Here is a 27960-nt window from a genome sequence, read left to right as displayed (position 1 = left end):
CGTCCCCGCGTCCCCGCGTCCCCGCGTGCCGGGCGCGTCCCCGCCGCCGCCGCCGCCTCGCTCCTCCCGCCGCCCCGACCCTTGCACTGGGGCGCGCGCTCGCTTGCCTGCTTCCTGCCGCCGCCTCCCGGGCCATGGCGACCTGCCTGCGGCTGCGGAGCTGCCGGGCCCCGCGCCTCCCGCCCGCGGGCCGCGGCCTGCGCCCCGGCTGCCCCGCGCAGCCCCGCCGCTCTGCCGGGGGCCCGGCCGGCCTGTCCGCGGCGCTGCTGCGCACCGAGAGCTTCGTGGGCGGCCGCTGGCTCCCGGCCGCCGCCGCCTTCCCCGTGCACGACCCGGCCAGCGGCGCCCAGCTGGGCTTGGTGGCCGACTGCGGGGTGCCCGAGACCCGCGCCGCGGTGCGCGCCGCCTACGAGGCTTTCTGCAGCTGGAGGGGCGTCCCGGCCAAGGTGAGCGCGCTCGGGGGCCCGGGCTTGCCCCATAGGGAAACCGGCCGCGTCGCTCCCCCCTCCCCGATGCGCCGGGCACGAAGTCGTAGAAAGGAGAGCAGAGGCGAGCCACGGGGAAGTTTGGAGCGTCGGCGTGGTCCCGACCGCGGTGCGGGGGGGCTGGGGCCAGGCGCCGCCCTCCAGCCTCTGGAAGCGTCCAGCCCGGCAGGCAGAAGCCGGAGGAAGAACATGAAATGAGCAGCGAGCCGAGGGTGGGGTGAGCAGGTCGAGGGGCCTGACCGTGGGCGGGGGGGGCCGGGAGGTGAGCTCAGGTGGCTCAGCCTGGGTCGTCGGGCGTGGTGCAGGACCGTGCTCCGGGTTTCGGCCTGCGTGGAAGGGCGCTGCGCTAGCGGGCATCTCCTGGGCCTGCAGGTGGTCGTCTTCACACGACCTTCCCTCTCTACCTGTCCGTGTCCTTACCTTCTTCCTGTGAAGACGCTAGTCGTGTTGGGTGAAGACCCACCTGTATGACCTCGTTGAACCTTGATAACCTCTTTCAAGACCCTGTTCTGAGATACCGGGGGCACAGCAGGGGGAGACAATTCAGCCTGAGCATCAGGGTAGCTTCCCAGAGGACACGAGCTGCAACGATAAAGGCAGGGGAAGGGAATTCAGCTGGACCAAGATTCCCGAGTCAGGAGCGTGCCTGACCCATTTGTAGAGCAGCAAGGGGGTGGAGAGGCTCTGCAGGCGGGAGAGACAGGGGATGGCCTGCTGGATCCAGAGGGGAGCGTGGACTAGGTTTTACCTTGAGGGAGGTGGGGCACCGTCCCAGGGTTTCAAGCTGAGCGGTGACCGGGTTTGCATTTGGAAAGGGTACTGGGGGCACAGCACGGAGAGGGAGGGGCGGTGGAGGTCCCTTAGGGGGCTGGTGGCAGTGACTGAGGCTTGAAGCAGGGCGGTCCGCGGAAGGGTCTGTTGTGACCGTGCAGGTAACTGGAGTCCCTGGCGGTGACAGGGTGTGAGAAAAAGAGGGGTCAGCCGGGACCCCAGGGTCTCTGGCCAGAACAGCGGGGCAGGAAGGAGTGACCACCAGCCGAGACGGGGAAGGGGGTGGGCAGGAGCTGGCGGTGTTGCAGGCGTCCGCAGCTCTTCTGCCCCCATCTCTGCTCCGGTGGTTGTTTGAGCCCAGGGCTGGTGCCGGGACCGCTCACTGACACAGTCCCGGGTGTTCACATCACCTACCTGACATCAGTGCCCTTGAACGTGAACACGTGGCATCAGCTTGTCCTCCAGGAGCTCGGGCCTTCTCTCCTTCCTTCTTGGAAGGATCTCGGGCCTTCTCTCCTTCCTTCTTGGAAGGATCTCGGAGCATTTTCCTGAGGAAGTAAGGGGCTCCGCCTTGCCTAGGAAGACAGGCCCACCTCTGCAGCTATGAGACGTGGGCTCCGATACGGCTTGTGTGGACACCGTGACCCTCCCTTCTTGTCCCCAGGCCTGTGCCGTCCACCCCCGCCCTCAGCCGCTTTCTGCCCGCTTTCCTAGGCCTTCACGTACCGCCCGCCCACCCGTTGCGGAGGTCGAGTTCACCTGTTGATTCTGCCGTTGGGCCCATCCCAGCGAGCTCACAGCCTCACTATTCTCCCTTCTCTCAGTAGCACAGGTCTTGCATTTCCTGTTGACATTTTTTCTTGCCTCACAGCTTTCTTTTCACGTGTTTTAGGACCTCCCGTTTCCCACCTTGGGACCTCCTGGAGGAGCTCGGGGGAGAAGGGAGCTAGGTACTTACAGGCGCCTCATAAGCCGGCGCGTTGGTTTCCCGTGGCCGCTGTAACAAATTACCACAAACTTCGTGACTTCACACAACACAAATGCCCTTACTATTCTGGAGGTCAGAAGCCCAAAATGTGTGGACAGGGCTGTGTTCCTTCTGGAAGCTCTAGGGGTTTCGTCACCTTTCTCGGCTTCTTAAGGCAGCCCCACGCTCCAGCCTCTTTTTCTGCTACTACTTGGCCTTTGACCCTCCTGCCTCTCTCTTATAGTGACCTTGTGATTACATTGGGCCCACCTGGGAAATGCAGGCTACCCTCCTCACCTCGAGGTCCTTAACGTAATCACACCTGCAAAATCTCTTTTGCCACGTAAGGTAACAGGTTGACAGGTTGCAGTGATTAGGGTGAGGCCGTCTCTGAGGGCCGTTACGGTGCCCGCCACATCTGAGTACTGTTCTTGGTGCTTAACAGGTGCTTCCTCTAGTCCTTTTGATGGCTCTATGAGGTAGATACTCAATCCTTGTTTTGGATGAGGGACCTGGCTGCGAGAGGCTCAGAGTTCACCATCCACCACTCACCCCTGCTCAGGTGGGGGTTCTGGGACTTGAGCCCCACGTGACTCCGTGCACCGTGAGCCTCCCTGCTGGAGCCCTGCATGCTCACACAGCTCCTCACAAAGGCTGTGGAAGTTTCTGGGAGCTGCCCCACAAGCCTGATGGTTCAAACAACAGAAACAGATTGGCTCAGTTCTGCGGGCTAGAAATCCAAAGTCAAGTCTGCTTCCTTCTTTTTTTTTTTTTTTAACTTTTTAATGTTTGTTTATTTTGAGAGACAGAGTGAGAGTGAGGGAGGGACAGAGGGAGAGGAAGACCGAGAATCCGAAGCAGGCTCCAGGCTCTGAGCTGTCAGCACAGAGCCCGGCACGGGGCTCAAACTCAAGAACCATGAAATCATGACCTGAGCTGAAGTTGGATGCTTAACTGACTGAGTCACCCAGGCGCCCCTGCAACATGTCTGTTTTGGGCGGACCCCATTAGCCCGTAACCCAGGCTGTGCATACTGAGGATGGTTCGTCGCCTCCCCTGGCCCCCAGGGTTCGGCCTGGACATTGTGTTTTCTGCCACCAGCAGAAGCCACTTTGTATTCCTGCAGTTCTTACGCCGTTTCCCGTCTTCTCTCGTTCTCTCTCAGGCAGAGCGTGTGCTTTACATCGAGCAGACCGTGTACTCAGATATTTGATTGCTTTCTCCGAGCTAGGCCCCCTAGAACACAGTCTTTCCTGTCTCACCCAGAGGAAGTGCTGGCCTGTAGTCACCAGATTCCTACCTGGCAGAGCACAGGGCCAGCAGGAAACTGTACCTGTGTGCGGTGAAATTGTTCATATTTGCACTGTTCCACAGAAGCTGCTTTTCTCTTTCATGATTTAGGACTCAGCATACGCCTTTACGTGCAACTTGAAATGGAATCTCATTACTTATCAAAGAGGGGCCTGCACACCTGAGACTAACAACGTTATATGTGGATTATGCCTCCAAAAAGAAAGGTCAAGTTGTGTCTCCCCGAGAGTGAGGGGACACGGAAGGTTATTTTGTATGACTGTTGTTTTTATTTCCTCGGCCAGGAGAGGAGTTCATTACTTCGGAAATGGTACGACTTAATGATGCAAAATAAGGATGACCTTGCCAAGATCATTACAGCTGAAAGTGTAAGTTCAAGGTCCTAACTTGTTACCCTAAGAAAATGCCCTGGAATTCTCAGGCAAAAGCTTGGGAAAGCCTCTAACTTCAGGGCTGTTCTGCAGCTAAAGAAAATGGGAATTCTTCACCTAATGGTCAAATACCAACTAATCCTTTTTTTAAATGTTTATTTATTTATTTTTTTTAATTTTTTTTTTCAACGTTTATTTATTTTTGGGACAGAGAGAGACAGAGCATGAACAGGGGAGGGGCAGAGAGAGAGGGAGACACAGAATCGGAAGCAGGCTCCAGGCTCTGAGCCATCAGCCCAGAGCCCGACGCGGGGCTTGAACTCACGGACTGCGAGATCGTGACCTGGCTGAAGTCGGACGCTTAACCGACTGCGCCACCCAGGCGCCCCTTAAATGTTTATTTATTAAAAAAATTTTTTTTGATGTTTATTTTTGAGATGGCGGGGGGTGAGGGGGGCTGTGGTGGAGGTGGGGAGTACAGACAGAGAGGGAGACACAGAATCTGAAGCAGGCTCCAGGCTCTGAGCTGTCAGCACAGAGCCCGATGTGGGGCTCGAACTCATGAGCCGTGAGATCATGAGCCAGTCAGATGCCTAACCAGCCACCCAGGCACCCCCATAGATACCAACTAGTTCTTGTGCCCGGCACCAACTGTTGCTAATGAAGCCAGGCCCTCATCGTTGCTAGAACCATTTGTATGTTGCACGCTTGAGTGACATAGAGAAACATGGATGGAGCTAGGGAGTATTACACTAAGTGAGATAAATCAGTCCAAGAACGACTGGTACATTTTATGATTTCCTTCTATGTGGAATTTAAGAAACGGAACAAAGGAAAAGTAAAAAGGACAAAAAGAGGTTCTTAAATACAGAGAACAAACTGTACTGAAGGTGGGAGGAGAGGTTATAGTGATAACCATAACACGTGAGAAATAGATTTTGAGTGAAACTATGTGAATAATGCTTTTTCACCGTTCCCAGTTGTTTCCATGTGATTGGTACGGTTGATTTTTTTTCATGGTGTTTTTGTACGTTGAAAACGAGCCTGTAGCTTCTGGTAGCTGTAACAGTCATGTGACACCAGGGTCCCACCCTCGGGAAGATGTTAGGAGGAGAACAAAGGAGGAGACGCACTTGCCACTATCTTGGATGCGAACAGGATTGTGGCTTGGGTGGGGCTCGTTGCTTTCTGTCACCGTTTGTAACTCTGCTTTCCAAGACTTCTGCTGGGGTCACCGAATTTCTCAACAACCACATGGGTTTTGTGAGGGGCAGGAGACTCGTCTGCCGTGCATGCGGCCTGGAAGAATTTCCAGGCGCGGAGTCAGGCTTTTGTGGTTAGAAGGCAGTGAATGTGTCCTTTTCTTTTTTTAATTTTTTTAAGTCTGTTTACTTACTTCGAAAGAGAGAGCACAAGTAGGGGAGGGGCAGAGAGGAGAGACCGAATCCAAGCAGGCTCCGTGCTGTCAACACAGCACAAAGCCCAATGCGGGGCTCGAACCCGCGATCCCCTGAGATCATGACCTGAGCTGAGATCGGGAGTTGGACTTTTAACGGACCTTGCCACCCAGGCGCCTCTGAATGTGTCCTTTTCCGATCCGGTCCAGGGGAAGCCGCTGAAGGAGGCACAGGGGGAAGTTGCCTATTCCGCCCTTTTCCTAGAGTGGTTTTCAGAGGAGGCCCGCCGTGTCTACGGAGACGTCATCTACACCCCCGCCAAGGAGAAGCGGGCGCTGGTCCTGAAGCAGCCCCTCGGGGTGGCCGCGGTCATCACGCCGGTAAGTGGACCAACGGGATGGGCAGGGGCCTGGGGTAGGAGACGCAGCGAGGGACACCTCGCTCTTCCTCGGGGAGACGTGTGCTCCTGCCGGGGGCTGTCACCTGCCCTTGCTCCCTGATTCCCAGTGTGGGGTGGCGGCCGGGGAGGCCTGTTTCTAATGCCTGCAGAGGTGGAGGGACCCACGGCAGGACCCAGTGGCTTTTCTGACATGGCTTAAAGGCTGCTTGATGGCAGCGGCTCTAGCACATCTGCAAAGGTCTTTTTTCCTAGAGGCAGGATGTGACACATTGAACGTGCTGTGGTTTGGGGACATTTTTATGCTGAGTTTATGGTTATCATCAACAGCCAAGTGTTTGCGTGCAGTGGGCCAGGTTCTGGAGGTGAAAAGGCTAAGAAATACAACATTGTGTCTGCCTGCACAGAGCCACAATACGCTGGTAGGGCACCCAGCCCTGTCTGGGCCACCAGAGGGCCTGCCGCCTGCCAGGCCTCTCGTGTCAGTTCACCTACAGTGCCCGCTGGTCCCGAGACCGCTTTCTTCCCTGGCTCAGCAGAGTCACAGGCTGACGCCCCCCTTACTGCCTAGACTGACTCCGTGTGACCCGGAACTAGACGTTCACAAGCTGTGTGACCTTGGGCAAGTTACTTAACTGCTCTGTCTCAATTTTCCCCAACGGATGTCCTCATTGTCCTCCAGGATAATAATACTGACCTCAGTGGGTGTTGATGAGGATTTAATTATAATTTAAAAGTGCTTAGAATAGTGCCTGGCACAGAATCGGCACTATGCAAGTATTTGTCAAAATAAAATAGGGAGAGGTCTACAAATATAGATCTATAAATAGAAGGAAGTAATAAATCACCTGCCATTTGGAAAATTACCTTTGCTAATGTTTTCTCCTAGAGGGTCAGGCAAGTACAGCTTTCAGGCCTAACCCAGCCCTGCTGCCTGTATTTGTGAATAAAGTTTTATTGGGACACAGCCACACCCATCCCTGCACGCACTGTCTGTGGCTGCCTTCACATTAGAACCACAGAGTACTTGGGGCGCCTGGGTGGCTCAGTCGGTTAAGCGTCCGACTTCAGCTCAGGTCACGATCTCGTGGTCCGTGGGTTCGAGCCCCGCGTCGGGCTCTGGGCTGATGGCTCAGAGCCTGGAGCCTGCTTCTGATTCTGTGTCTCCCTCTCTCTCTGCCCCTCCCCCGTTCATGCTCTGTCTCTGTCTCAAAAATAAATAAAAAAACGTTAAAAAAAAAAAAAAAAGAACCACGGAGTACTTGAGACAGAAACTGTACATCCCCCAGAGCCTAAATTTTTACGATCTGGGCCTTTACAGAAAAAGTTTGCCAACTCCTGGTGTGGATACTCTTGTACTGTTTTAAATTCTGAAAATGTTCCCTGTGTTGGCGAGCCTTTGTCCCCAGAGTTGCCCGGGTGGACGGGTGTCAGGTGTTCTGAGAGCTCACCTGTGCAGGAGGAGCGGGAGCACTGCTTTGGGAGTTGGTGTGTGCAATGGCATCTGTTGACTGACTTCCCGACCTGCCTGCCTTTGAACGACCGGGCGGTCCAGCGTCTCTCATCTCCTTTCTGCTCTTCTCACCCCAGTGGAATTTCCCCAGCGCCATGATCACCAGGAAAGTGGGGGCCGCCCTGGCCGCCGGCTGCACCGTGGTGGTGAAACCCGCCGAGCACACGCCCTTCTCCGCCCTGGCCCTGGCCGAGGTGAGCCTCTCCCCCGCGGTGGTACGGAGCTGACCAAGCCCAAGCAGCAGATTGAAAACCTGCCCCTTTAGCTGCGTCTCATGCTGGATGGTGATGGGTTTTAACTGACTAGCAGTTATTTTAAGTCTGACGTTTGAGAAAAAGCAACAATGGGGGACTTTCTGACATCTGTACACATGTTTTAGGCTGCCCTAAAGATGCTCTCTGTCCGGGGCGCCTGGGTGGCTCAGTTGGTTAAGCATCCAACTCTTGGTTTTGGCTCAGGTCATGACCTTATGGTTCATGGGTTTGAGCTCCGCATCGGGCTCCAGGCTGACAGTGCAGAGCCTGCTTGGGATTCTCGCTCGCTCTCTCTCTCTCCCCCTCTCTCTCCGCTCCCCCCACCCGTTCCTCCCCAATTTGTTCTCTCTCTCACTCAAAATAAATAAATTTTTTTTTAAAAGGTGGGGGCACTTGGGTGGCTCAGTCGGTTAAGCATCTGACTCTTGATTCTGGCTCGTGTCACAATCTGGAGGTTCAGGCTCTGTGCTGGCAGGGCAGAGTCTGCTTGGGATTCTCTCTCCCTTTCCTTCCCCCTCTCCTTCTCCCCCTCTGCCCCTCTCCCCCTCTGTCTCTGTTCCTCCTCCACTTGTGCTGTCTCTCAAAATAAATAAATAAACTTCAAAAAGGTGTGGGGCTCCTGGGTGGCTCAGTTGGTTAAGCATCCAACTGCTGATTTTGGCTCAGATCATGATCTCTCGGTTTGCGAGTTCGGGCCCCACATCAGGCTGTGCCCTGGCAGCTTGGAACCTGCTTGGGATTCTGCCTCCTGTCTCCCTCTTTCTCAAAAATAAACAGACGTTAAAGAAAAGATTAAAAAATGGTATCTGTCCATCACTTGTATTAAGTCAGCAGGCATACGACTAAAATGTGGGCATTTCTCACATCCAGGGAACCTCTTATTACCTCTCCCTTCTCCAGTTCAATCAGCATCCCATCAGATCTCGCCATTCTTCTGTTTAAAACCCTCCCGTGGCTTCTCCTGTCACTTGCAGTGAAGCCCCAACTTCTGCAGTGGCCTCCGAGGCCCTATAAGATGCCAGCCCCTAGCCCTAGTCCCCTTCCCCTCCCAGACCTTACCTGTCACTCTGGAGCCCCGTCCCCCTCTGCTCTAGCTGCTGTGGCCCCTGCTGTGCCTGAGACCACGCCACCCAGATCACCCCGACTCAGCTCTCTCTCTGCACCTGCTTTTCCTCCTTCCAGCAGGTTCTTCCCCAGGCACGCCCAGGACTTGCTTCTTGAGATGTTACTCAAATGCCACCTTCTCAGGGAGGCTCCGCTGGCCACCCTGTTGGAGAATCACAGCGTTGCCCTCCTGATCCCCTTCTCTGCTTTATTCTTGTTCCCTGAGACGCTGTCCTCCTGCCACAGCCGGCATTTCACTCACCCCGGAACGGAAGTGAAGATGTAGAGATGGGCACCTGCCAGAGCCTGGGACGGTGCCTGGATCCAGGAGGCACCGGGGACGTGCTTGTGGGAGGCAGGGCTCCCGTGCAGGGAGAGCCACTCGTGAGCATGGCTGTCAGGATGTGGCCTCGTCACCCCCATCCCTCCTGGGCCGGGACCACCTCCCCCGGGGTCCCTGTGCTGCTGTCTCTTGCCCTGCGGTCAGAGGGAGGAGCTTCCCAAAGGCAGTGGCTGTTACCACATTACTGCGTTTGCCATTCGAGGCCCCTGGGACCCGCTGTGGCTCCAGACCCAGTGGTCAGAAGCTCCCATTCTTTAAGGGCGTCCCCCCGCCAAGGGCACCTTATCTCAGAGACCAACAGGAAACATTAACTGAACGGGAGGCTTTTTTTCTAGATGAGCTGTTGTAGTTTTCCTTGAAATAATCCTTAAATCTGTACGATGTGTGAACATGAACCTTCTCATTAGGTTCCTTGGGCGAAGGTATAGGTAATGGCATGGTTCCTACAAATTATGGTGTTCGGGGCCAGTTCCTATACAGCCAGTAGATCCGTCCTGCTTACAAAACTTATTCAGAAACACACATCTGTGTCGATTGGAAAGGCTCAGGACCACGTTTCTAAAAACCTCTATAAACTTCGTCCAGACACCTCGTCGGACTTGGGTTGGGTCTCCTGGTGTCCTGTTAGGATGCGCAGTCGTCTCTGGTCTTGTGAGGTTGGCGGCGGGCGGGGGGTGGGGTGCTGGTCAGTGCCGCCCGGTGTGTTAACTGGTTACGAGTTACAGAAATGGTGATCTTTGAATTCTTTCATTTGTTCTTTTTTTTTTTTTTTTTTTTAAAGTAATCACACCCATCATGGGGCTCAAACTCACAACCTGGAGATCAAGAGTCACACACCCCCTGGACTGAGCCAGCTGGGTGCCCCTGAATTTTTCCATTTCATTTATTCACTAGAGCATTTCTGTAACGCATCCTCTCGTTATCTCCTGCTTGGTCACCCAGCGGTAAATTCACGTAGAAAAAGACCGCATGGGGCGCCTGGGTGGCGCAGTCGGTTAAGCGTCCGACTTCAGCCAGGTCACGATCTCGCGGTCCGTGAGTTCGAGCCCCGCGTCAGGCTCTGGGCTGATGGCTCGGAGCCTGGAGCCTGTTTCCGATTCTGTGTCTCCCTCTCTCTCTGCCCCTCCCCTGTTCATGCTCTGTCTCTCTCTGTCCCAAAAATAAATAAACGTTGAAAAAAAAAAAAAAAAAAAAAAAAAAAAAAAACCGCATACATGCCTGATTTCCTTCTTTCTGTTTACCAGTGTCTCAAATTAATAACCTATTCATTCCTACCATCTGCTGAAGGTCACCAAGTCATCTATTTTTTGAAGTATCATGGATTTTAATGTATTTGATGAGTTTCGATCCCTTGCAAGTATTGTCCTTAATGAAGCTCAGGTTGTCACATTTTTGGTCGATGGCGGCCTCCTGGAGTCGGCTCCTGGGCGTTTGCACTGAACTCTTGTCGTCTCTGAGAGCTCCTTCCTGGGCGGTTTTCAGAGTTTGTCCTTCACCCGTGGTCGGTTTACTTCTCCAGAAACTCCTGTCATCCACGTGGTCAGTCTTTTTTGTCACTCTCTTGTACCCTTTTTCATCGTCTCCGTAAACTTTTTTTTTTTTTAAGTTTACTCATTTATTTTGAGAGAGAGAGAGAGCACAAGTAGGGGAGGGCAGAGAGGGAGAGAGAGACATCGTTTCCCTAATCTTTAAGAGTATCTTCTTCTTGGGGCACCTGGGTGGTTCAGTTGGTTAAGCACTCGGCTTCAGCTCAGGTCAGAATCTCACGGTTCATGGGTTCAAGCCCCATGTTGGGCTCTGTGCTGACAGTTCAGAGCCTGGAGCCTGCTTTGGATTCTGTCTCCCCCTCTCTCTGCCCTTCTCCTCATTCTCTCTCTCTCTCTCTCTCTCTCCCTCTCTTGCAAAAATAAACACTAAAAGAATTTTTTTTTTTTAAAGAATATCTTCTTCACCTTCTGTTTTCCATAAAGGGATTATCCGTTAGGTTGTTCTTGAGTTCCTTCTGGTTTGCTTTTCATTTCTGAAATTAGTTTTTCCTTGTACGTCTAATTCTTTCCTGCGTTCCCTTACCTCATTTCCAAAATTTCTCTAATTTTAATTTATGTTGCTGTTTTGTATCTTGTTACAATTTAAAAACTTTTTATTTCATAGTAAATTACAGGTTTTTTAAAAATTTTTTTTCAATGTTTATTGATTTTTGAGAGACAGAGACAGTGTGAGCAGGGGAGGGGCAGAGAGAGAGGGAGACACAGAATCCCAAGCAGGCTCCAGACTCTGAACTGTCAGCACACAGCCAGATGTGGGGCTCAAACCCACGAACCATGAGATCATGACCTGAGCTGAAGTCAGACACTTCAGCGACTGAGCCACCCAGGTGCACCAGTAGTAAATCACAGTTTTAATCTGCTTGTGGGCACGTCTTTCTGGAATGCTCTTGTCAAAAAGGATGCTTTCTGCGCCTCATGCTTTTTTTTTTTTTTTTTCCTTTTAATAGCGTTGTATGGGATTTGGATATTTTGGTGAGCATTCACTCTATTTTTATATGAAGTTAGTTTTCCTAAACTTTTATTCTTTTTTTAAAGTTTATTTATTGGGGGGGGGGGTGGGAGGGGCAGAGAAAGAGAGAGAGAGAGGATCCCAAGCTGACTCTGCACTGTCAGCACAGAGCCCAACTCGGGGCTTGAACCCACGGACCATGAGATCATGACCTGAGCCGAAGTTGGACACTTAACCAACTGAGCCTTCCAGGCGCCCCTCGTTTTCCTAAACTTTTTTTTTTTTAATTTTTTTTAATGTTTTATTTGTTTTTGAGACAGAGAGAGACAGAGCATGAACAGGGGAGGGGCAGAGAGAGAGGGAGACACAGAATCCGAAGCAGGCTCCAGGCTCTGAGCTGTCAGCACAGAGCCCGACGCGGGGCCCGAACTCACGGACCGCGAGATCGTGACCTGAGCCGAAGTCGGACGCTCAACCGACTGAGCCACCCAGGCGCCCCCCTAAACTTTTAAAAGGAGGCCTGACTCTCTAACTCCATAGAGCACCTTTTGTTTTCTCTCGGAGATTCCCTGGCTGCACTCCTTCCCGCTGTAAACTGGGCCTTCTCCCCCTTATCACACGCTCCCGGGCCGTGCCCAGCACCCCCCCCCCCCGGGGCCCTTTGGTCTTCCCCCGCGCCTGTTGGTTCCCCCCCCCCCCAGGTCCTCTGTGCGGAGTCTCTGGCCGGCACCTGCTGCTGCGCTGGGCGGTCACAGCGGCCGCTCTGGGGGCGCCTGCCCTGCGTTCCGCGAGCACCTGGGGGCCGCTTGGGCTCCTCCGTGGCCCGCCCGTCGCACGGCTTCCGTCCGCACCCACCGGTCGGGCCGGAGCAAGCCGCCAGGCTGTCGGTTCTCCCACAAGGCTGCGGGGCGGGTGCCCGGTGCCCGCGCAGCGGGGGGGGGGGGGGGGTGGGGGGGGGGGGTGGCCACGCGGTTGTCCCGACTGCCGTCTTCGCGGCGGACGCCCGGGCAGTCGGACGTCGGACGGGTGAGCGCAGCGGCGCGGGAAACACGCCGACCGTCCTGCGCACGCCGCTGCCCATCTCGTCCCCGATACTTCGGTTTGGCCGCGTCGTTGCCCTCGCTGGGTTTACGAGGGGACCCAGAGAGGGTGCAACACTCTGCTGTTCCCACCGTCTTCCCAGAATCCCCAGTCGGGTTCCTGCGGTGTTGACTGTTCAGGAGGTTCGGACGTGACGGTGATTCCAGCAACGGCTGACCCAAGGAGGGTCAGCGTGGAAGGAGCGCGGGGTCCGGGCCCGGGCGCTGGCGGGTCGGCGTGCTGGCTCCCTTCGGCCCTGGTGTGCGGCCCGGGCGTCGCCTCTCTTTCCTCGCCGCTGCCCTGCGAGGTCACCTGTGGGCGGCTCTGCCCCCTGCGCGCCTTCTACAGGTGAACCCCAAGCTTCTTGAACTCTCCTCCCATTTTTCAGGGAAGAAATCCAAGGGGCTTTTTTCGTTTTTGTTTTTTCTCTTTATTTTTGAAAACAGAAAGTGGCATGAAAACTCATGCCGTAAATGTGTGATATCACCTTGGCATGAATAAGGATCTCATTTCAGGCCCAAATATATTCTTATTCTGTCCCCAAGGTCAATTTAGTATTTCCCCCAGTTCGTTCTGGATTTAAACAGCTGTTTCTCTCTTCCCGGTTCCGGTTTGATCACGTGCTGCCCCCCCCCCCCCCCGCCTGCCGTTTCTGTAGCTCGCGGACCAGGCTGCAATTCCTCCCGGCGTGTACAACGTCATTCCCTGCTCCAGAGCGAAGGCCAAGGAAGTAGGAGAAGCACTTTGTACTGACCCTCTGGTGTCCAAAATCTCCTTTACTGGCTCAACAGCTACCGGAAAGGTACGTGACTTAAGTGTCAGAGAAAATAGCTGTCGTTCTCATATTTTCCTTGGAGACTGAAAATACTAGTTCATCGTTATCAACCTCTTAAGGAACATTCTCAGCAGAGTGTTGAAAGGTTTGTTGCATAAGGTAATGTCTGATCATCCTCTGGAGACATTTTGGATAGTGTCCTTTACTGTGAACCTGACCCGGGCTTCTGACCATACCGAGGGGTCGGCACAGCTGGAGCTCTCAGGATTTGTTGCTTGGGAAGTGGCTGAAATCTGTCCGTTGTGTTTCCTCAGTTGTGAGATGCACATTTCTTTCATGATCTGGAATAAAGTTTCCAGAAACATACAACTGATGTTGGAATGGAGGTCTTGGAATTGAACAAAAATTGTATGTAGTAGAAAGGTCCTTACAGAAATAGAAAGGCCTTTTTGTTCGTTTCCTTAAAAAGCTTTACAGTTGTGCGTCGTTCTACAAATTTATACTGAGAGAATAATTGCAGTGTTATTTTTAACAAGAAATTAGGAAGCTAAATTTCCAACAGATGGGGGCTAAATAAATTTATGAAATAGCCATGCGATGGAATAAAGGAATGTTCTAGGGGTGCCTGGGTGGCTTAGTTGAGCTTCTGACTTCAGCTCAGATCATGATATCACAGTTTGTGAGTTTGAGCCTCACATCGGGCTCGCTGCTGTCAGCCCAGAGCCTGCTTCAGATCCTCTGTCCCCCTCTCTCTCTGCCCCTCCCCTGCTTGCGCTCTCCCAAAAATAAATATTAAAAAAAAGAATGTTCTAGAAACATGTACTAACATAAGAGAATCTTCACATTATAGTGTTACACTAAAGGAATATGGTATAAAGTGCTATGAAAGTGTTAAGATGTTCCAGATACGTGGTTAATTGGGAAGATAAAGGTTACAAAACTGTATAAATCTACCATTCTGTTTTCTTTATTAAAAAAAAAAAAGAGGAAGTACATATATATGAACTTGTGTGTGTGACCATATTCTGAATCAGTATACCTCAAAATTTTATCAGTGCTAAGCTATGGGCTATGGGATTCTGGGAGATTTTATTATCTTCCCACTAATATGATTAAGCCAATTGTCCCGTAAAGTTTTTTAATTTTTTTTTATTTCTTTTAACATTTATTTATTTTTGAGAGAGAGCGAGAGACAGAGTGTGAGTGGGGGAGGGGCAGAGAGAGGGAGACACAGAATCTGAAACAGGCTCCAGGCTCTGAGCTGTCATTACAGAGCCCGATGTGGGGCTCGAACTCATGAGCAGTGAGATCATGACCTGACCCGAGGTGGGACACTTAACCTACTGAGCCACCCGGGCACCCCACCACATAATTTTTTAATAGGTAATACACTTAGATGGTTCAAGAAGCCAGACGATGTAAACACGCTCACATTCAGAAGGCTCTCTCCTGCTCCTGACTCCCTCCCTTCTATAAGTAAATACTCTTTGTTTCTTGTTACCTTCCTACTGTTTATCAAATAGAGATATGTGTTCTCTCTTATTTTTGAGAGAGAGAAACAATGTGTGAGCACCAGTGGGAGAAGGGCAGAGAGAGAGAGGGAGAGAATCCCAAGAGAGAGAGAATCCCAAGCAGGTTCTGCGCTGTCAGTGCAGAGCCTGATGCAGGGCTCCATCCCATGAACTGCAAGACCTGCGCCGAAACCAAGAGTCAGACGCTTAACCGATTGAGCCGCCCAGGTGCCCCTAGAAATAGACGTTCTCATTTCCTCCTTTTCTTATACAGACAGTCATCCCACGTACACTACTGTGCGCCTGGCTTTTCCATTGCTGGGGAGTTGTGGGAAACAGAGGCTTACCGGTGCGGGTGGCTGGGTAGCTGCTCCTGCCTGGTGCTCACGGAGTCTGTGCTCTGTTGCAGATACTGCTGCACCACGCAGCTGGCTCTGTGAAGAGGGTCTCCATGGAGCTGGGCGGCCACGCCCCGTTCATCGTCTTCGACAGTGCCAATGTGGACCAGGCTGTCGCGGGAGCCATGGCATCCAAATTTAGGAACTCTGGACAGGTGAGTCCTGCAGCGATTTTCAGGGTGTGTGTGTGTGTGTGTGTGTGCGCGCGTTTCACAAAGATCTTACCACCTGACTCACCTCCTGGAAGGAAACTTGTAGGTTCCTTCCGTAATTCTTTCTTTACTCTTTGAGCACATATTTCTTAAGGCCCTCTTTTTGCCAGTGACTGTTCTGGGCTCAGAGGGTCCAAACGGAAATAAGGTGTAATGAGGAATTTCATGAGCAGATTTTTTTTTTTTAATCAAACTGTTCTCTTCCTACTCGTCAGTTATTCCCTGACCTCAGTTATTATCTTCAGTTTTCCCTCACCGGGCTTTTCTCTGCTGCATAGGTAAAGTCCTCTCCTCAGACACAAAACAGCCTGAACAGCTGGGGTCTGAGGCCCACAGTCTTAAGGAAAAGAAAGTAGGAAAATGTTGAGATGGTTCTGGAAAAACTCAAAACCCTGCTGCCTGGGTCTCACTGTCCCTGAGGTGGAGGCGGCCTGACAGGCACACGGTACAGGTGCCCAGGGGGTGTCCAGGTTGCCATCGGAGTGGCGGCCGGAGTTCACACCTCCAAGGAAATCTCGGAATAACACATCTGGTACGGACCTTCAAAGTGACCTGATACAAACCCTGCATTTTATAGATAAGGCAACGAAACTCTGGAGAGACTGTTTGACTTGAAGTCCTACGTCCCTGGGTCGTAGTGCCAGCCAGTACTGCTAAGGAGCTGGGACTGTGGACCAAGGGGCCTGTCTCCTGGTTTCTCTCCAGGCTGTTGCCAGAAACCTGGCTTCTTACAAAATATCCTTAAGCACTTTGTCTCAGAGTACCATCAATAAGTGTTTTTTTTTTTTAAGTTTATTTATTTATTTCGCAAGAGCTCATGTGAGTAGGGGAGGGGCAGAGAGAAAGAGGGAGAATCCCAAGCAGACTCCATGTTGGCAACATGGAGCCCGACTTGGGGCTCGATACCATGATCCATGAGATCATGACCTGAGCTGCAATCAAGAGTTAGATGCTCAATGGACTGAGCCACCCAGGTGCCCCAATAAGTGGTTTTAGATGCATTCCAGAGACAGAATAAAAACTCCCTGAAAGATTATATTGTGGGGGAAAAAAGGTGAAATCTTGTATAATACTCTGTATCAAATAGTTTTCATCCTTGTGTTGACCTTTGGTAATTAATTTTTCCCCTTTCATATAACCTTAAATAGCTTGGTTGTTTCCGAAATACCTGTGTTTTCTTTTAGAAACATAAAATGCCAATATGTGTAACCTTCAGAGTTATAAAGCTACAACTTTGAGGTATGTTGATTTAAGCCAGTAAAAATGCACAGGATGCAAAATTATCTATCTATATATAAGTAGATAGTTTCTACTAGAAAAATACATGATTAAGAAAAACATACAGGAAGAAAATCTATCAGTGATAACTGCAATTCCTATAATGTGGTTGTATTTTATAATTTTAAAATATTAGGTCTAATTAGGAAAAAATAAACAAAGGTCTTTTCAATAATTTAGGTTGATGTGGAAGAACGGCCATTTTCAAAATGTCAAATTCAGCCAAACCCTTAAATAGTTTAATAAGCTAGTAGATAGAAGTCAGTCTTTGACTGCCTTCCTTCCTGCTCCTGCTCTGTCACTGCAGCATCACTGTCTCTCGTGGAGTTAGTTTTTTTATGCTCCTTTTTTCTTCCTGTTTGTTTCATAATGGCTTACTTAACCCTTTGGAAAAAACTTGAGTCAGGTGGCTTTCTCTTTTTTGTGCAGATGTTTGTACTTGCTTACTTGTTCAACCTCGAGGTGAGGCAGCTATGGACGAGGTTGGAGAAGAATGAGCACTTTGTGCATTCGTCTTCAGGGCCCCAACCACATGGGGAGGAATATGGCAGGTTGGACACAGGACAAGAGCCACTTGGGGAAGTGTTTTCACATTGAGTATCTGATAGCAACAGTGACACGTTTATTGGTTGGGTCAGTAGCTTCTGACAAATGGTCTTGTGAATTTGGTTTGGGTTTTTTTTCCACCCAGACTTGCGTTTGCTCAAACCGTTTCTTGGTGCAAAGGGGTATCCACGATTCTTTTGTGAAGAAATTTGCCGAGGCAATTAAAACGAACCTGCGTGTGGGTAATGGATTTGAGGAGAGAACTACTCAAGGCCCATTAATTGATGAAAAGGCAGTAGAAAAGGTAAGTTCATTTGCTTTTCTGTTAAATTTCATGGTTTCAGTGTCAAGAGCTTTAACTAGCAAAAAACACTTTAGTAAGGTGCCCAGCAAGGCTGTTTTGGAAACAATGGAGAAATCAGAAAAAAGTGAATTTCTGCCCATTTGCATGAATTAAATAAATGATATCATCTGGCTTATAAGCTTTTCTGGCTCTGTCATTACACTGAGCGCTCATGAGATGTCACTTTATTTTTAATGTTTATTTTTGAGAGAGAGAGAGAGAGAGAGCACACACGCACGCACATGTTGGGGAGAGGCAGAGAGAGAGGGAGACACAGAATCCGAAGCAGGCTCCAGGATCCAAGTTGTCAGCACAGAACCCAACACGGGGCTCAGACTCGAACCATGAGATTATGACCTGATCTGATGGCGGACGCTTAACCGACTGAGCCACCCAGGCGCCCCGAGCTCTGTTACTTTAGATCTCCTACTGCCCTCCCTAAATTTTCTCTGATAGTGGTGATCATTCTATCCCTGGCTGCCTCAGGAATTAGGATCTTGAAAGACAAAGTTCTTTAAATTTTTAAACAGCTAAAAGGAAAGGAAGACTGGTTTTATTTTTGAAATCATGGGTGTTTCAGCTGAAATGCTGGCTTCCATTGACAACAAAATGCCCTTCAGAAGAATCCTTGACAAAAGCATCTGGTAGGGAGATGCAGAGGAACAGAAGCCACACCCAGTATTTACAAATGCCAGGAGAGAGAGACTGCTTTTAGGAAGGATCTGTTTGTTCAAAGAAAGTCACGGTCTAGATAGATCACTAGCTGGGCGAGAGTTCTGCCCTTGGTGTTTTAAAACATAATCTCCTGTTTTAAAACATAATCCTTTTAAATAAAGAAGATGTACTACATATATACAGTGGCACATTACTCAGCCATAAAAAAAAAAAAAAGAATGAAATCTTGCCATTTGCAACAACATGGATGGATCTAGAGGGTATAACGTGAAGTGAAATAAGTCAGTCGGACAAAGACAAATACCATAAGATCTCAACCATATGTGGAATTTAAGAAAAAAAAAACAAAGAAGAAATGACTCAAGAAAAATCAGACTTTTAACCACAGAGAACACACTGGTGGTCACCAGAGGGGGAAAGAGGTGGGTGAAATAGGTGATGGGGATTTAGGAGTACACCGATCATGATAAACACTGGGTGATGTCTGGAACTGTTGAATCACTGTATTATATACCAGAAACTACTAGAACGTGGTATGTTAATGACCCTGGAATTAAATAAATAAGGGGGCAAAAACCTTATCCTTTTTAGAGTTACTTACAAGGAACTTTCTTGTGATATGAACATCCAGTATGCTCTTTAGATAAGTCTCTATTAATAGAAAGGATTTTAATGGAATAATTTAAGTTGGACAGAAAATGGAGGCTGGAGATTGATGTGCAGGGAAGAAAGGAGGTGGCCCAAAGACCCATGTCTGTTGCCTCACCCAGCGGGAGCCAAGGGAAGCACTGAGGTTTGACAGAGCTCTGATAACTGTCTAGTGATTGCCTTGGCATTGCCCTAGTAGAGAACATGCATTAAAGTGTATGTTGGTACTACCTGCATTTTTGATGTGACTTTGGACCCTGTGCCTTGATTGCCAGTGGAGACAATTTGGGTCTGAACTAGCTGTGGCTCGAGGGACAGAGTGCTGGTTCTTAACCCGCCCTGTGCCTTTCACAACTGCAGATGCCAGAGTCCTTCCCGAGGAGACGGGGTGTGAGTAGGGCCTCAGCACTGAGAGTTTTTCAAGTGCCCCCGCTGTTTTTAATTTGCCAGCCTGGGAGACCACTGTTCTAGAGATTTTGGTGTTCCTGCCAAAGTGAAGGTGCAACCATTGGCCTCTAGAGGGCGCTGTGTCCCAGGACTTCGAACAAGGAAGGTGAAGGATGTTTTTCAGAGTTTAGTAGAAAACCTCTCATCTGCAAAAATCCATTGTGCCTGCTTTAGTATACCCACAGTCACAGGGTAAATTTGGGTGGGGGGGACACTGCACATGACATCTAACATGACCAGAAAAGGGCAGACCATATTCTCTCTGGGGGCAAAGAGATGGCCCTTGTTAAATATAATTAGTTTTCGAGCTATAAATCGTGGAAGGTAAGCCATGACGGCTAATGGGGTTTGTTGCAGACAGTGGACTCTGAGAGCATGGTAGGGGGCGAGGGATTAAAAAGGGCACTTCTGGAGGGTGGAGTGTGCCCCAGCCAGTATTTACCTTTCCAGAAATCCCGTGGCATATTCTGCCAAGAATAAGAGTCCTCCCCTGGGAGGTCTCCGGGGACCAAAGGTTGTGGAGAACTTCTGGAAGGAGGAATGGATGGTGCTAATACAAAAGTCAAAGCAGACAAAGCATTCCCAGGGGAAGCCTGTAGGGGAAGTGGGTGCCATTTTTTAGGATGGAACTTTCTAGAAGTGGGTAGGGTAGGAATGGGAGCAGGGGAAACATGGCGCCAACTAATTATATTTTGTACAGTTTTCTGGGCCGTCCCTACACCATTGCACCTCGCAGCCACCACCAGGAGAGTGTAGGCATTTGCTCTGGGCAGGAGGTGAGCTACGGCTCCAACCTCAGTTGGTATGCCTTTGCCCTCTGGGGACAGGGGTGTCCCTAGCGTGAAGCCTGCCAAGTCAGAATAAACCTGAGCTTGCCGTTGTCCCCTTGTTCAGGGGAGAGACCGGAAACTGTAAAGGCCACCCACGTCACCCAGCCAGTCCTTCACGAGGAAGGTGAACAGCCAGGGTTTGGAGCAAACCCTCAGCAATGAGAGGAACACCTGACCCTCAAGGAAGCCGATGAGTCTGGGAACAGAAAGGAATTTTCTGAGGATCTCATAGCGCATCCGTGTGCTTCTGAGAAGATAGCGCATCTACAAAACAAAAGCAGGTCCTGTGAAAATTGAGGCAGTGAGAACAAGAGAGTTTTCAGAAATTAAACACATGATGGTCAAATTTTTTTAAAACATCAGTAGATGAAGACGGAAGGCAGAACCAAGGAGAATTTAAAGCAAAAGATAAAGAGATGAGGGGCACCTGGCTGGTTCAGTCTGTACAGCATGTGACTTGATCTTGGGGTCATGAGTTTGAGCCCCATGTTGGGTGTAGAGATTACTTAATACAAGTTGTTTTTTTTTTAAAGACAAATGAAAAATATGACAAATTTGAAAAGAAATCAGAATCTGAGGTGAGAGGCATATCCATTTTAGCTACAGAACTCTAGAACAGACATGGAAGAAGGAGCATTATCAAAAACATGAGAAATGAAAACTCAGAGCCAGGGGAAAATGATTCTTCAGATGGAAAGACTTTACCAACTGCCAAGTGGAAGGAAAGCGGAAAGCCCAGATCCATTCTGCTAGAACAGTGGAGTGTCAGGAACGTAGAAGATCCTAAAAGCTTCCAGAGATGGGGGAAAAGCTACCTGCCAAGGAGCAAGAACTATTTTTGAAGCGCTTTTCAACAACACTAGAAATAGAGACGTGTACTTAGCGTTCTGAAGGAAAATTGGATGACAGTTCCACCACCACCCAACACAAGGTAAAAACATCAGACATGGCAGGCAGCTCTTCCTGCCCATGGGTCCTGTCCCCGTGCTTTCAAAAACTACCTTTTTTGCACCCCCCTAAAAAAAAACGAAACAAAAACAAAACCATGAGACACGCAGTGTCAGGAAACTCAGGAAGCACACCATTTTCAGTGCACCTTTTTCAAAATGACCACTTGAGAAGAATGTATTAGAACAAAGTGAAAGTGAAGAGGACAGCATGGCACCCAAGAACCTGGAGCCAACTCAAGAGTGTGAGAACAGAGGCGCCTGGGGGGCTCAGTCAGTTAAGCATCCGCGCCTTGGTTTTGGCTCAGGTATAACCTCACGAGCCTTACGTTGGGCTCTGTGCTGACAGTGCAGACCCTGCTTGGGAGTCAGTCACTCTCTCTCACTCTCTCTCTCTCTGCCATCCCTCGCTCTCTTTCTCTCAAAAGAAAGTTAAAAACAAAAAGCAAAAAAGAGTGCAAAGAACGTCAGGGCAACTTCAGGGTGCCGGGCCCAGAAGGACATCAGGTCATACCAGACCCTTCAACAAATGGTCGAATGGAACAGCGAAAAACAAAGAGCAGGGGAAGGCGGCATTGCACCTGCCACATGCCCTCCTCCTGCCTCTGCGTCTCCATGTATTTGGTTCTTTCTACCTAGAAGGCATGAGGGCACCTCGTTCTCAACCTGTTTTTTTAAGAAAAAGAAATGAAGAAAAGCAGTTTTCTGCAGATTTAACATTCTAAGAGATTGTATCCTCTCCAGCGTATCTTCAAGCCCGCTGTCCCGGGCTCCTCCTCTTCTCTTCACGCAGGTAGAGAAGCACGTGAATGACGCAGTGTCCAAAGGCGCCACTGTTGTGACAGGCGGGAAGCGACACCAACTCGGAAAAAACTTCTTTGAGCCCACACTGCTCAGCAACGTCACCAGGGACATGCTCTGCTCTCACGAAGAGACGTTTGGGCCTCTGGCACCAGTTATCAAGTAAGACCACCCAGCGGGTGGATTGGGGAAGGAGGACACCAAGAAAGGAACGCGGTTCGAGTGCCGTTTCAAGGCCCTGGGGCTGGGACGGGGGGCTGCAGAGGCAGGGCTGTGTAGTGTCAGCAGAAGAACAACTCCCATTCATGGTTCTAAAATAATTTGTTTTTATCATTGCCTATGCAGAGCACAGAATTCAGCAGCTTCTTTACTTTGCCTCCTGACTTTTGTGTTTTCTGCTGAAATCATTTTTCTTCTCCTCGGAGCACATCCTCAAAGAGCTCTTTCGAGGGAGTTAGGGAAATGTACCTGCTGCGCTCTTAGGTGATGTTTTGTCTCATGTTCAAAAGTCAGTAATAATCAACCTGGATAAACTTCTAGGTTCAACGCTATATCATTTCTCTGTCTCCTTATTTCTGGAGTCGTTACTGAGAAAGTCAGTGTCTGGTTCTTGTTTCTTTGAAAAGGATCTAGTTTTTTTTTGGAGACTATGAAGATTTCTCATGGTCTCTGACGTTAAGTTCTACTGGTGAGGCACGTCGTGAGCGTCTTTACGCTGCGGTCCTAATGTCTTCCTTAAATATCTAAGGTGTGTGTCTGGTCCCGGGAAATTGCTGGTCACTGTTTCTCCAGCAGGTTTTTCTCTCCCCTCCATTCGTTCCGTAACAGCCTCTAGGAGGTCTGTGATACAGACACGTCCGCGTCACCCCGCTCCTCTTCGCTCTATTCATCGTACCTCCTCATCTGTTCCCGACACCTTCTGGGACATCCCCTCCCTGCCACCTGCCCGCTGAGCCATCCATTCCTGAGATACATACACTGTGCCACCCAGCCCACCCACCGTGTTCCTTCAGTTACTGTCATCCATGCTATCTCCACTTCTTTGTTCTTCCCCATAATGGAGTCTCCCCACTTCCTCATTCTCCCTTGTTTTGCTGTGGATGCTTATCCGTTTCTTACATCTTTTTCTGTCCCAATGTTGCTGCCTCCCGGCTTGTAGATCATTCTGTTTGTTATCCTTCTCCGTCTCCTCCAGAGAGATGGCTGGCTCCTGCTGCTGGCAGACCTCTGAATTTAAGAACTGGGGTGCTCAGAGCCCTTTGCCCCGGAAGAATGCTTCTCAAATCTTGCTTGTTCTGGAAAGAAAGGGATAAAGCTGGAAGGGGCCGCAAGGGGCTTTGGTTTCTCTGCTGTTCGTCTCAGGGAGGGAGGAGCGCACGCACGCAGAGCCCTGGCCCCCCGGCTTCCTGGGGACAGCTTGCTTCTAAAGTGGTTGCTGATTGTTACAAAGTCTCGGTAGGCAGCAAGAGCAGTGATCCTTTTTGAAGGCATTTGGTTTGACATTCCAAGTCGCCGCTGTTCCCTATGGCCAGCCTGCTTGCCTCTCGTTCTCGCCAGAGAGGAACCGTGTGTGTTGAGCAGCAGGGCTCTTTGCTTCTGTGCTCGGCCCTGGGGTCTCTGCAGATCTCCCGACTTACCCCGTGCCATTATTCGGGAAACAAGTCAGGAGACCAGAGAGCCGGTTTTCTGTGCCCTCTCCCCTACAAATTTTGCTGACAACCCCTTTAACTCTGGCAGGTTCGACACAGAGGAGGAGGCTGTGGCGATCGCTAACGCAGCTGACGTCGGGCTGGCAGGTAGGCGCTCCTGGCTCCATGGGAATCAGAACCGCTCCTGGAACCGATGCTGGCGTTTGCCTTTTAAACATCCCCCTGGGTTTTGAGTCAGAAATGCCATTGTAGCGTGCGTTCTGCTGCTTTTCGGGGCACGAGCGGGTCTGTGCAAGGTCACGGCCTCCTGTCTGGTCCTTCCCACATTTTGGAGCTCCTGGTGAGAGCTGGGGGGCAGCTTGTGGGTGGAGAAGCCCACACCCCAAAATTCCCACGTTCTCGGAGGCTTGATGCCTGGAAGTTCATGTCTTTTTCTTCCATTCCGCCTGACTCCTGGCGGCCTGAGCCAGACCGAGGGGAGCCGCAGGGACCCTGGAAGTAGCAATGACCGTGCGTGCAGACGGAGCCTGAGTGGCCACCGTCCTTTTAGTTCGGAGATGGTCAGGGTGGCCACGGGACGTATCCCACTGCCGGGACACCAGCGTATGCACATAAATGCACTGGCAAATCTGCATTTAGCATCCGCAGTGAGGGGAGCGCGCTGAGGAAGATACAAAGACACAGATACACGGTTGCTCGGTAGCAGCTTCCCCTCCGGGGGTGAGCGAAGTACGTGGAACCGGAGGAAGGCCACACACACTGGGGAGGCCCTTCCCCCAGCTGTCTGTGCAGACCTGTCACGAGGCTGCAATAGGACGTGTGCCCGAGTGCCTCGGTGACACTGCGCCCGGCGCGCCTCTCGTCCCTTCCCAACAGGATGCGGGGAGAGGAGGCCGCAGCCTGCACTAGGCCATCCGTGTTAGGCAGAGATGGCAGGAGAGAGATTCTGGGCCCCAGGGGCCACGGGGGTCCAGTTCGGAAAGGGTGGTGGTGATGGGCGTGATGAAAGGAAACGCTGAAAAGGACTAGACAGAGGTCGCCTGTGGCATCCTCTGCTTTAGACGCGACTGTATAAGCCGCGTGTGCCCTTTCTTTCCCTGACAGGTTATTTTTACTCTCAAGACCCAGCCCAGATCTGGAGAGTGGCGGAGCGGCTGGAAGTGGGCATGGTGGGCGTGAACGAGGGGCTGATCTCCTCTGTGGAGTGTCCTTTCGGCGGGGTGAAGCAGTCTGGCCTCGGGAGAGAGGGGTCCAAGTACGGCATCGACGAGTACCTAGAGCTCAAATACGTGTGCTTCGGGGGCTTGTAGGACTCGTCAGTGCTTTAAAAAATAAAAAAAGGAAGCTGACGTGCACATACGGGGACATGCCATCCATTATTCTAGGTGAACTTCTAGGTTAGTGGAATTAGGGATTTTTCAAACTCCTCCAATACTCATGATCTTAAGCACAGGTGAGCCCCACCCCTCCCCTTACCTAATGAGGGACCAGCAGATGCCATACGTCTGGGGCGCAGACTCCCCAAGAACCAGCACTGCGCGTATAGAGCGAAGCCCTGGGACTCCACCAAGAGCTGGGTGTCCCGTCCCAGAGGCTCATCACTGCCTGGGCCGTGACCCCGCCATCTCCCCTGTGGCTCTGAGCTCACACCAGAGAGGGCTGCCCGGAGGACCCCTGAGCATGAGGACAGGCCGGGCAGAGGTGGGCCCACCGTCCGTGTCAATCTCCTGGCTCAGCTCTACACGCCCGTGCCGTGTATTCCTAAATGTTGCCACAGAGACTGAATTGATCATTTTTAAGACTTTGAAGTAGCACAGAATCTCCTGTGTTTCTGTGAGGAAAGAAGGAACACGCCTCTCTTTTTCTGGACCTTTTTTCTTAAGCTTATTTTTCAGTAATCTCTACACCCAGCATGGGGCTCAAACTCACGACCCCAAGATCAAGAGTCATGTGCTCCACTGACTGAGCCGGCCGGGCGCCCCGGGACCGTTTCAGTTAAAGCTTCATCATCCTAAATTTACTACTTAAAGATCATGCTCTCATCTCCATCCTGCTTTCCATTTCATTTTGTCTCCTTGAGGAAGTCAGCCTAGGCAGAAAGCAGAGAGCAGCAGAGGCAGCTGGGAGAAGGGAAGGCACAAAGGCGTGGCCCGGCAGCCCTTGGGGGGTCGGGGGGAGCTTAGTTCCCGTAGATGCGCCATTCGGCAGTCCATCCCTCATGCAGAGGAGAGATGCTGTATGTGGCTTGCTTAGTTCAATGGGAGATTGCAAGGCCAACAGAAACCGAAATGTTTGCAAAAAAAGAAAGAAAAAAATTTGGTGCCAGTATAGGGGCCATTATTCTTAGTAGCGGCAGAACCCCTCCCTGCCCCCCAATCCAGCTGTGGCTTTGCAAGGTGAGGAAGGCTGGGGCCCGCCTGCACTCCTACCCAAGACTGAGCAGCTGTCGCCCGCAGCCTGCCCTTCCCGTCCTCACCCCCAAGAGCAAGCAGCCTCCCCACAGTGACCCCGAGAGGAAAATGAATTTCCATAATTGCCAGTCCGCCTAATGGAAGAGGTGTGAGGCCTTGAAATTCAGGCACGTCTTCTCCAGTAAGTTTTTACAGCTCATCATTTGTAACAAAAATGATGCTGTGTCTCCTTTCACTTGGAAAGAGGAGCTCTGATTAAGAAAATTCTAGGTCTTTCTGGACATGTCTCCCATGCATATGGATACACTGAGGAAAAGGAATAAAGGCTGTCCAGGCAGAGAAGAAGCTCTTTCCCTTCCTACTCTGTGTGTGCAGAATCCACTGACACTCTGTGGGTATTCTGGGTAGTGGAAGGAAAAAGTAGTTCCTACCCCTCCCCCCATTTCCACCCTGTGACTTAGCATTTGTCCCTCCGCCACGGGGGAGCCTTGGGTAAGTCACTAGCGGTCCAGAATGCTCATGGGGACGGAGGAACTTAGAGCCGGTGCTGGAGCTCCCTTGACTTAGCCTGCCTCACTCCAGCCACATCCCGATACCCACAGGAGGAAGGACCAGAAATCTGCCTCCTGGTGACATGCCTCCCCCAGGCCCTGTCAAGAGTCACATACGCAGCATATTGACAGCTTATTTCTACCTTTTGTTTTTATAATTTGGGGCTTGTTTTATATAACATTCTAATTAGGATTTGGGCACGTCCATCTGTTTTCTGTTAATAAAATTCCTATAATGTTATCTGTTAGAAGTCAGGAACACGGATGCTTGGAGGTGTTGAGAGAATACGCTCAAAGTTACATGCGTCACTTTGCAAAACCAGTGGATCCCTTGGCTGGGTGGCAGATCGGAGTTTTCTTGTATATTTGGCTCACCAGGTACATAAATTCAGGTTCAGAGACTCACTGCGATATCTTTGATTAATTTTGTAATTAAAATAATTTGGAAGGAAATAGGTTGCTGTTTAGTAAAACTGTTCCGGGTTGTGGGAAGAAAGAAAAGTGTCTTTCAGGGTTTGTTTTTCAATAACATGAGCCTGTGTGGCCAGGAGTTGGCCAACTACAGCTCACAAGCCAAATGTGGCCTGCCACCTGTTTCTGTACAACCCGGAGCTGAGGATGGTGTTTGTATTTCCAAATGACTGGGCGGGGAGGGGAATCAAAAGGATAGTATTTCACGACACAAAATCATGTGGAGATTCAGATTTTCGATTCCATCCATAAAACTCTATTGAAACACAGCCACGCGCATTCATTTCACATTGGATCCATGGCCACTTTGTGAGCAGAGCTGAATACTGGCGCCACAGCCAGCGTGGCCTGCAAAGCCTACGTCATTTACTCCGACTCTTTACAGAACACGTTGGCCGTCCCGATCTAGAGATCCTGAGCCCGAGGGAGATACTGATCTTCCTGCGTTTACCAGGCATTCTCTTATTTTATTGAACGCGTGTGTAAGAAGCACTTTTCTGGGCATTGCTCCAACGAGTTCTCACCAAGAATTTGCCAGCAATTATCGCGTGACTCAGGTGAAATTATCCAGATAACACAAGTCTGGCGGCCTAGAGAAAACTCCTCAGTTTCCTTTCCCCAGCTAGGCAAGGATTCTCATTGCAACGGCCTATCTTCATCTGTTGTATTTACCCCTTTGAGTGGCTTTCAAACACGATTTTAGGCCACGTGTTGTGTCTTTTTTTCCCTTATTCTCATGGAAAGACTCCGTGAAAAGAGATCAGAAGCACAATGCAAAGAAATCTGTTTTGTTGGTAACTTACTAACTTTCGATTGTGGCATGTGACTGCCTTCTCAGAAGGCTGGAGCCCGGGATTTTAATTATTCATATGCAGCTATGTGAGACAGCATTTTACTTGAATAAGAGTTATGTGGTGATTTGTGTGTGTGTGTGCCATATGTGTGTATGTTTAATTAATAAATGTTGCATTAACAGAA

General features: G+C 50.6%; 1 protein-coding gene across 1 annotated transcript; it reads left to right on the top strand.

The window, feature by feature from the left end:
* The first annotated feature begins 113 nt into the window (after positions 1–113).
* On the top strand, positions 114–27960 carry ALDH5A1 (aldehyde dehydrogenase 5 family member A1). The gene is made up of 10 exons (XM_030314735.1): positions 114–446; positions 3819–3902; positions 5512–5682; positions 7290–7406; positions 13148–13291; positions 15185–15328; positions 17355–17513; positions 21893–22062; positions 23638–23696; positions 24654–27960. Exons 1-10 carry the CDS (start codon positions 135–137, stop codon positions 24857–24859), a joined length of 1566 nt encoding a protein of 521 aa, XP_030170595.1. The 5' UTR covers positions 114–134; the 3' UTR covers positions 24860–27960.

This window comes from Lynx canadensis, chromosome B2 (genome assembly GCF_007474595.2).
Source record: "Lynx canadensis isolate LIC74 chromosome B2, mLynCan4.pri.v2, whole genome shotgun sequence".
NCBI lineage: Eukaryota > Metazoa > Chordata > Mammalia > Carnivora > Felidae > Lynx > Lynx canadensis.
This window is presented reverse-complemented; position numbering and strand designations above follow the sequence as displayed.

Excerpts from the sequence above, each read along its gene's own strand:
- ALDH5A1 (XM_030314735.1), top strand. The coding sequence starts at position 135 with ATGGCGACCTGCCTGCGGCTGCGGAGCTGCCGGGCCCCGCGCCTCCCG. Across the intron at positions 7,407-13,147 it reads CCGCCCTGGCCCTGGCCGAG|CTCGCGGACCAGGCTGCAAT; the intron begins GTGAGCCTCTCC and ends CCGTTTCTGTAG. Across the intron at positions 23,697-24,653 it reads AGCTGACGTCGGGCTGGCAG|GTTATTTTTACTCTCAAGAC; the intron begins GTAGGCGCTCCT and ends TTTCCCTGACAG.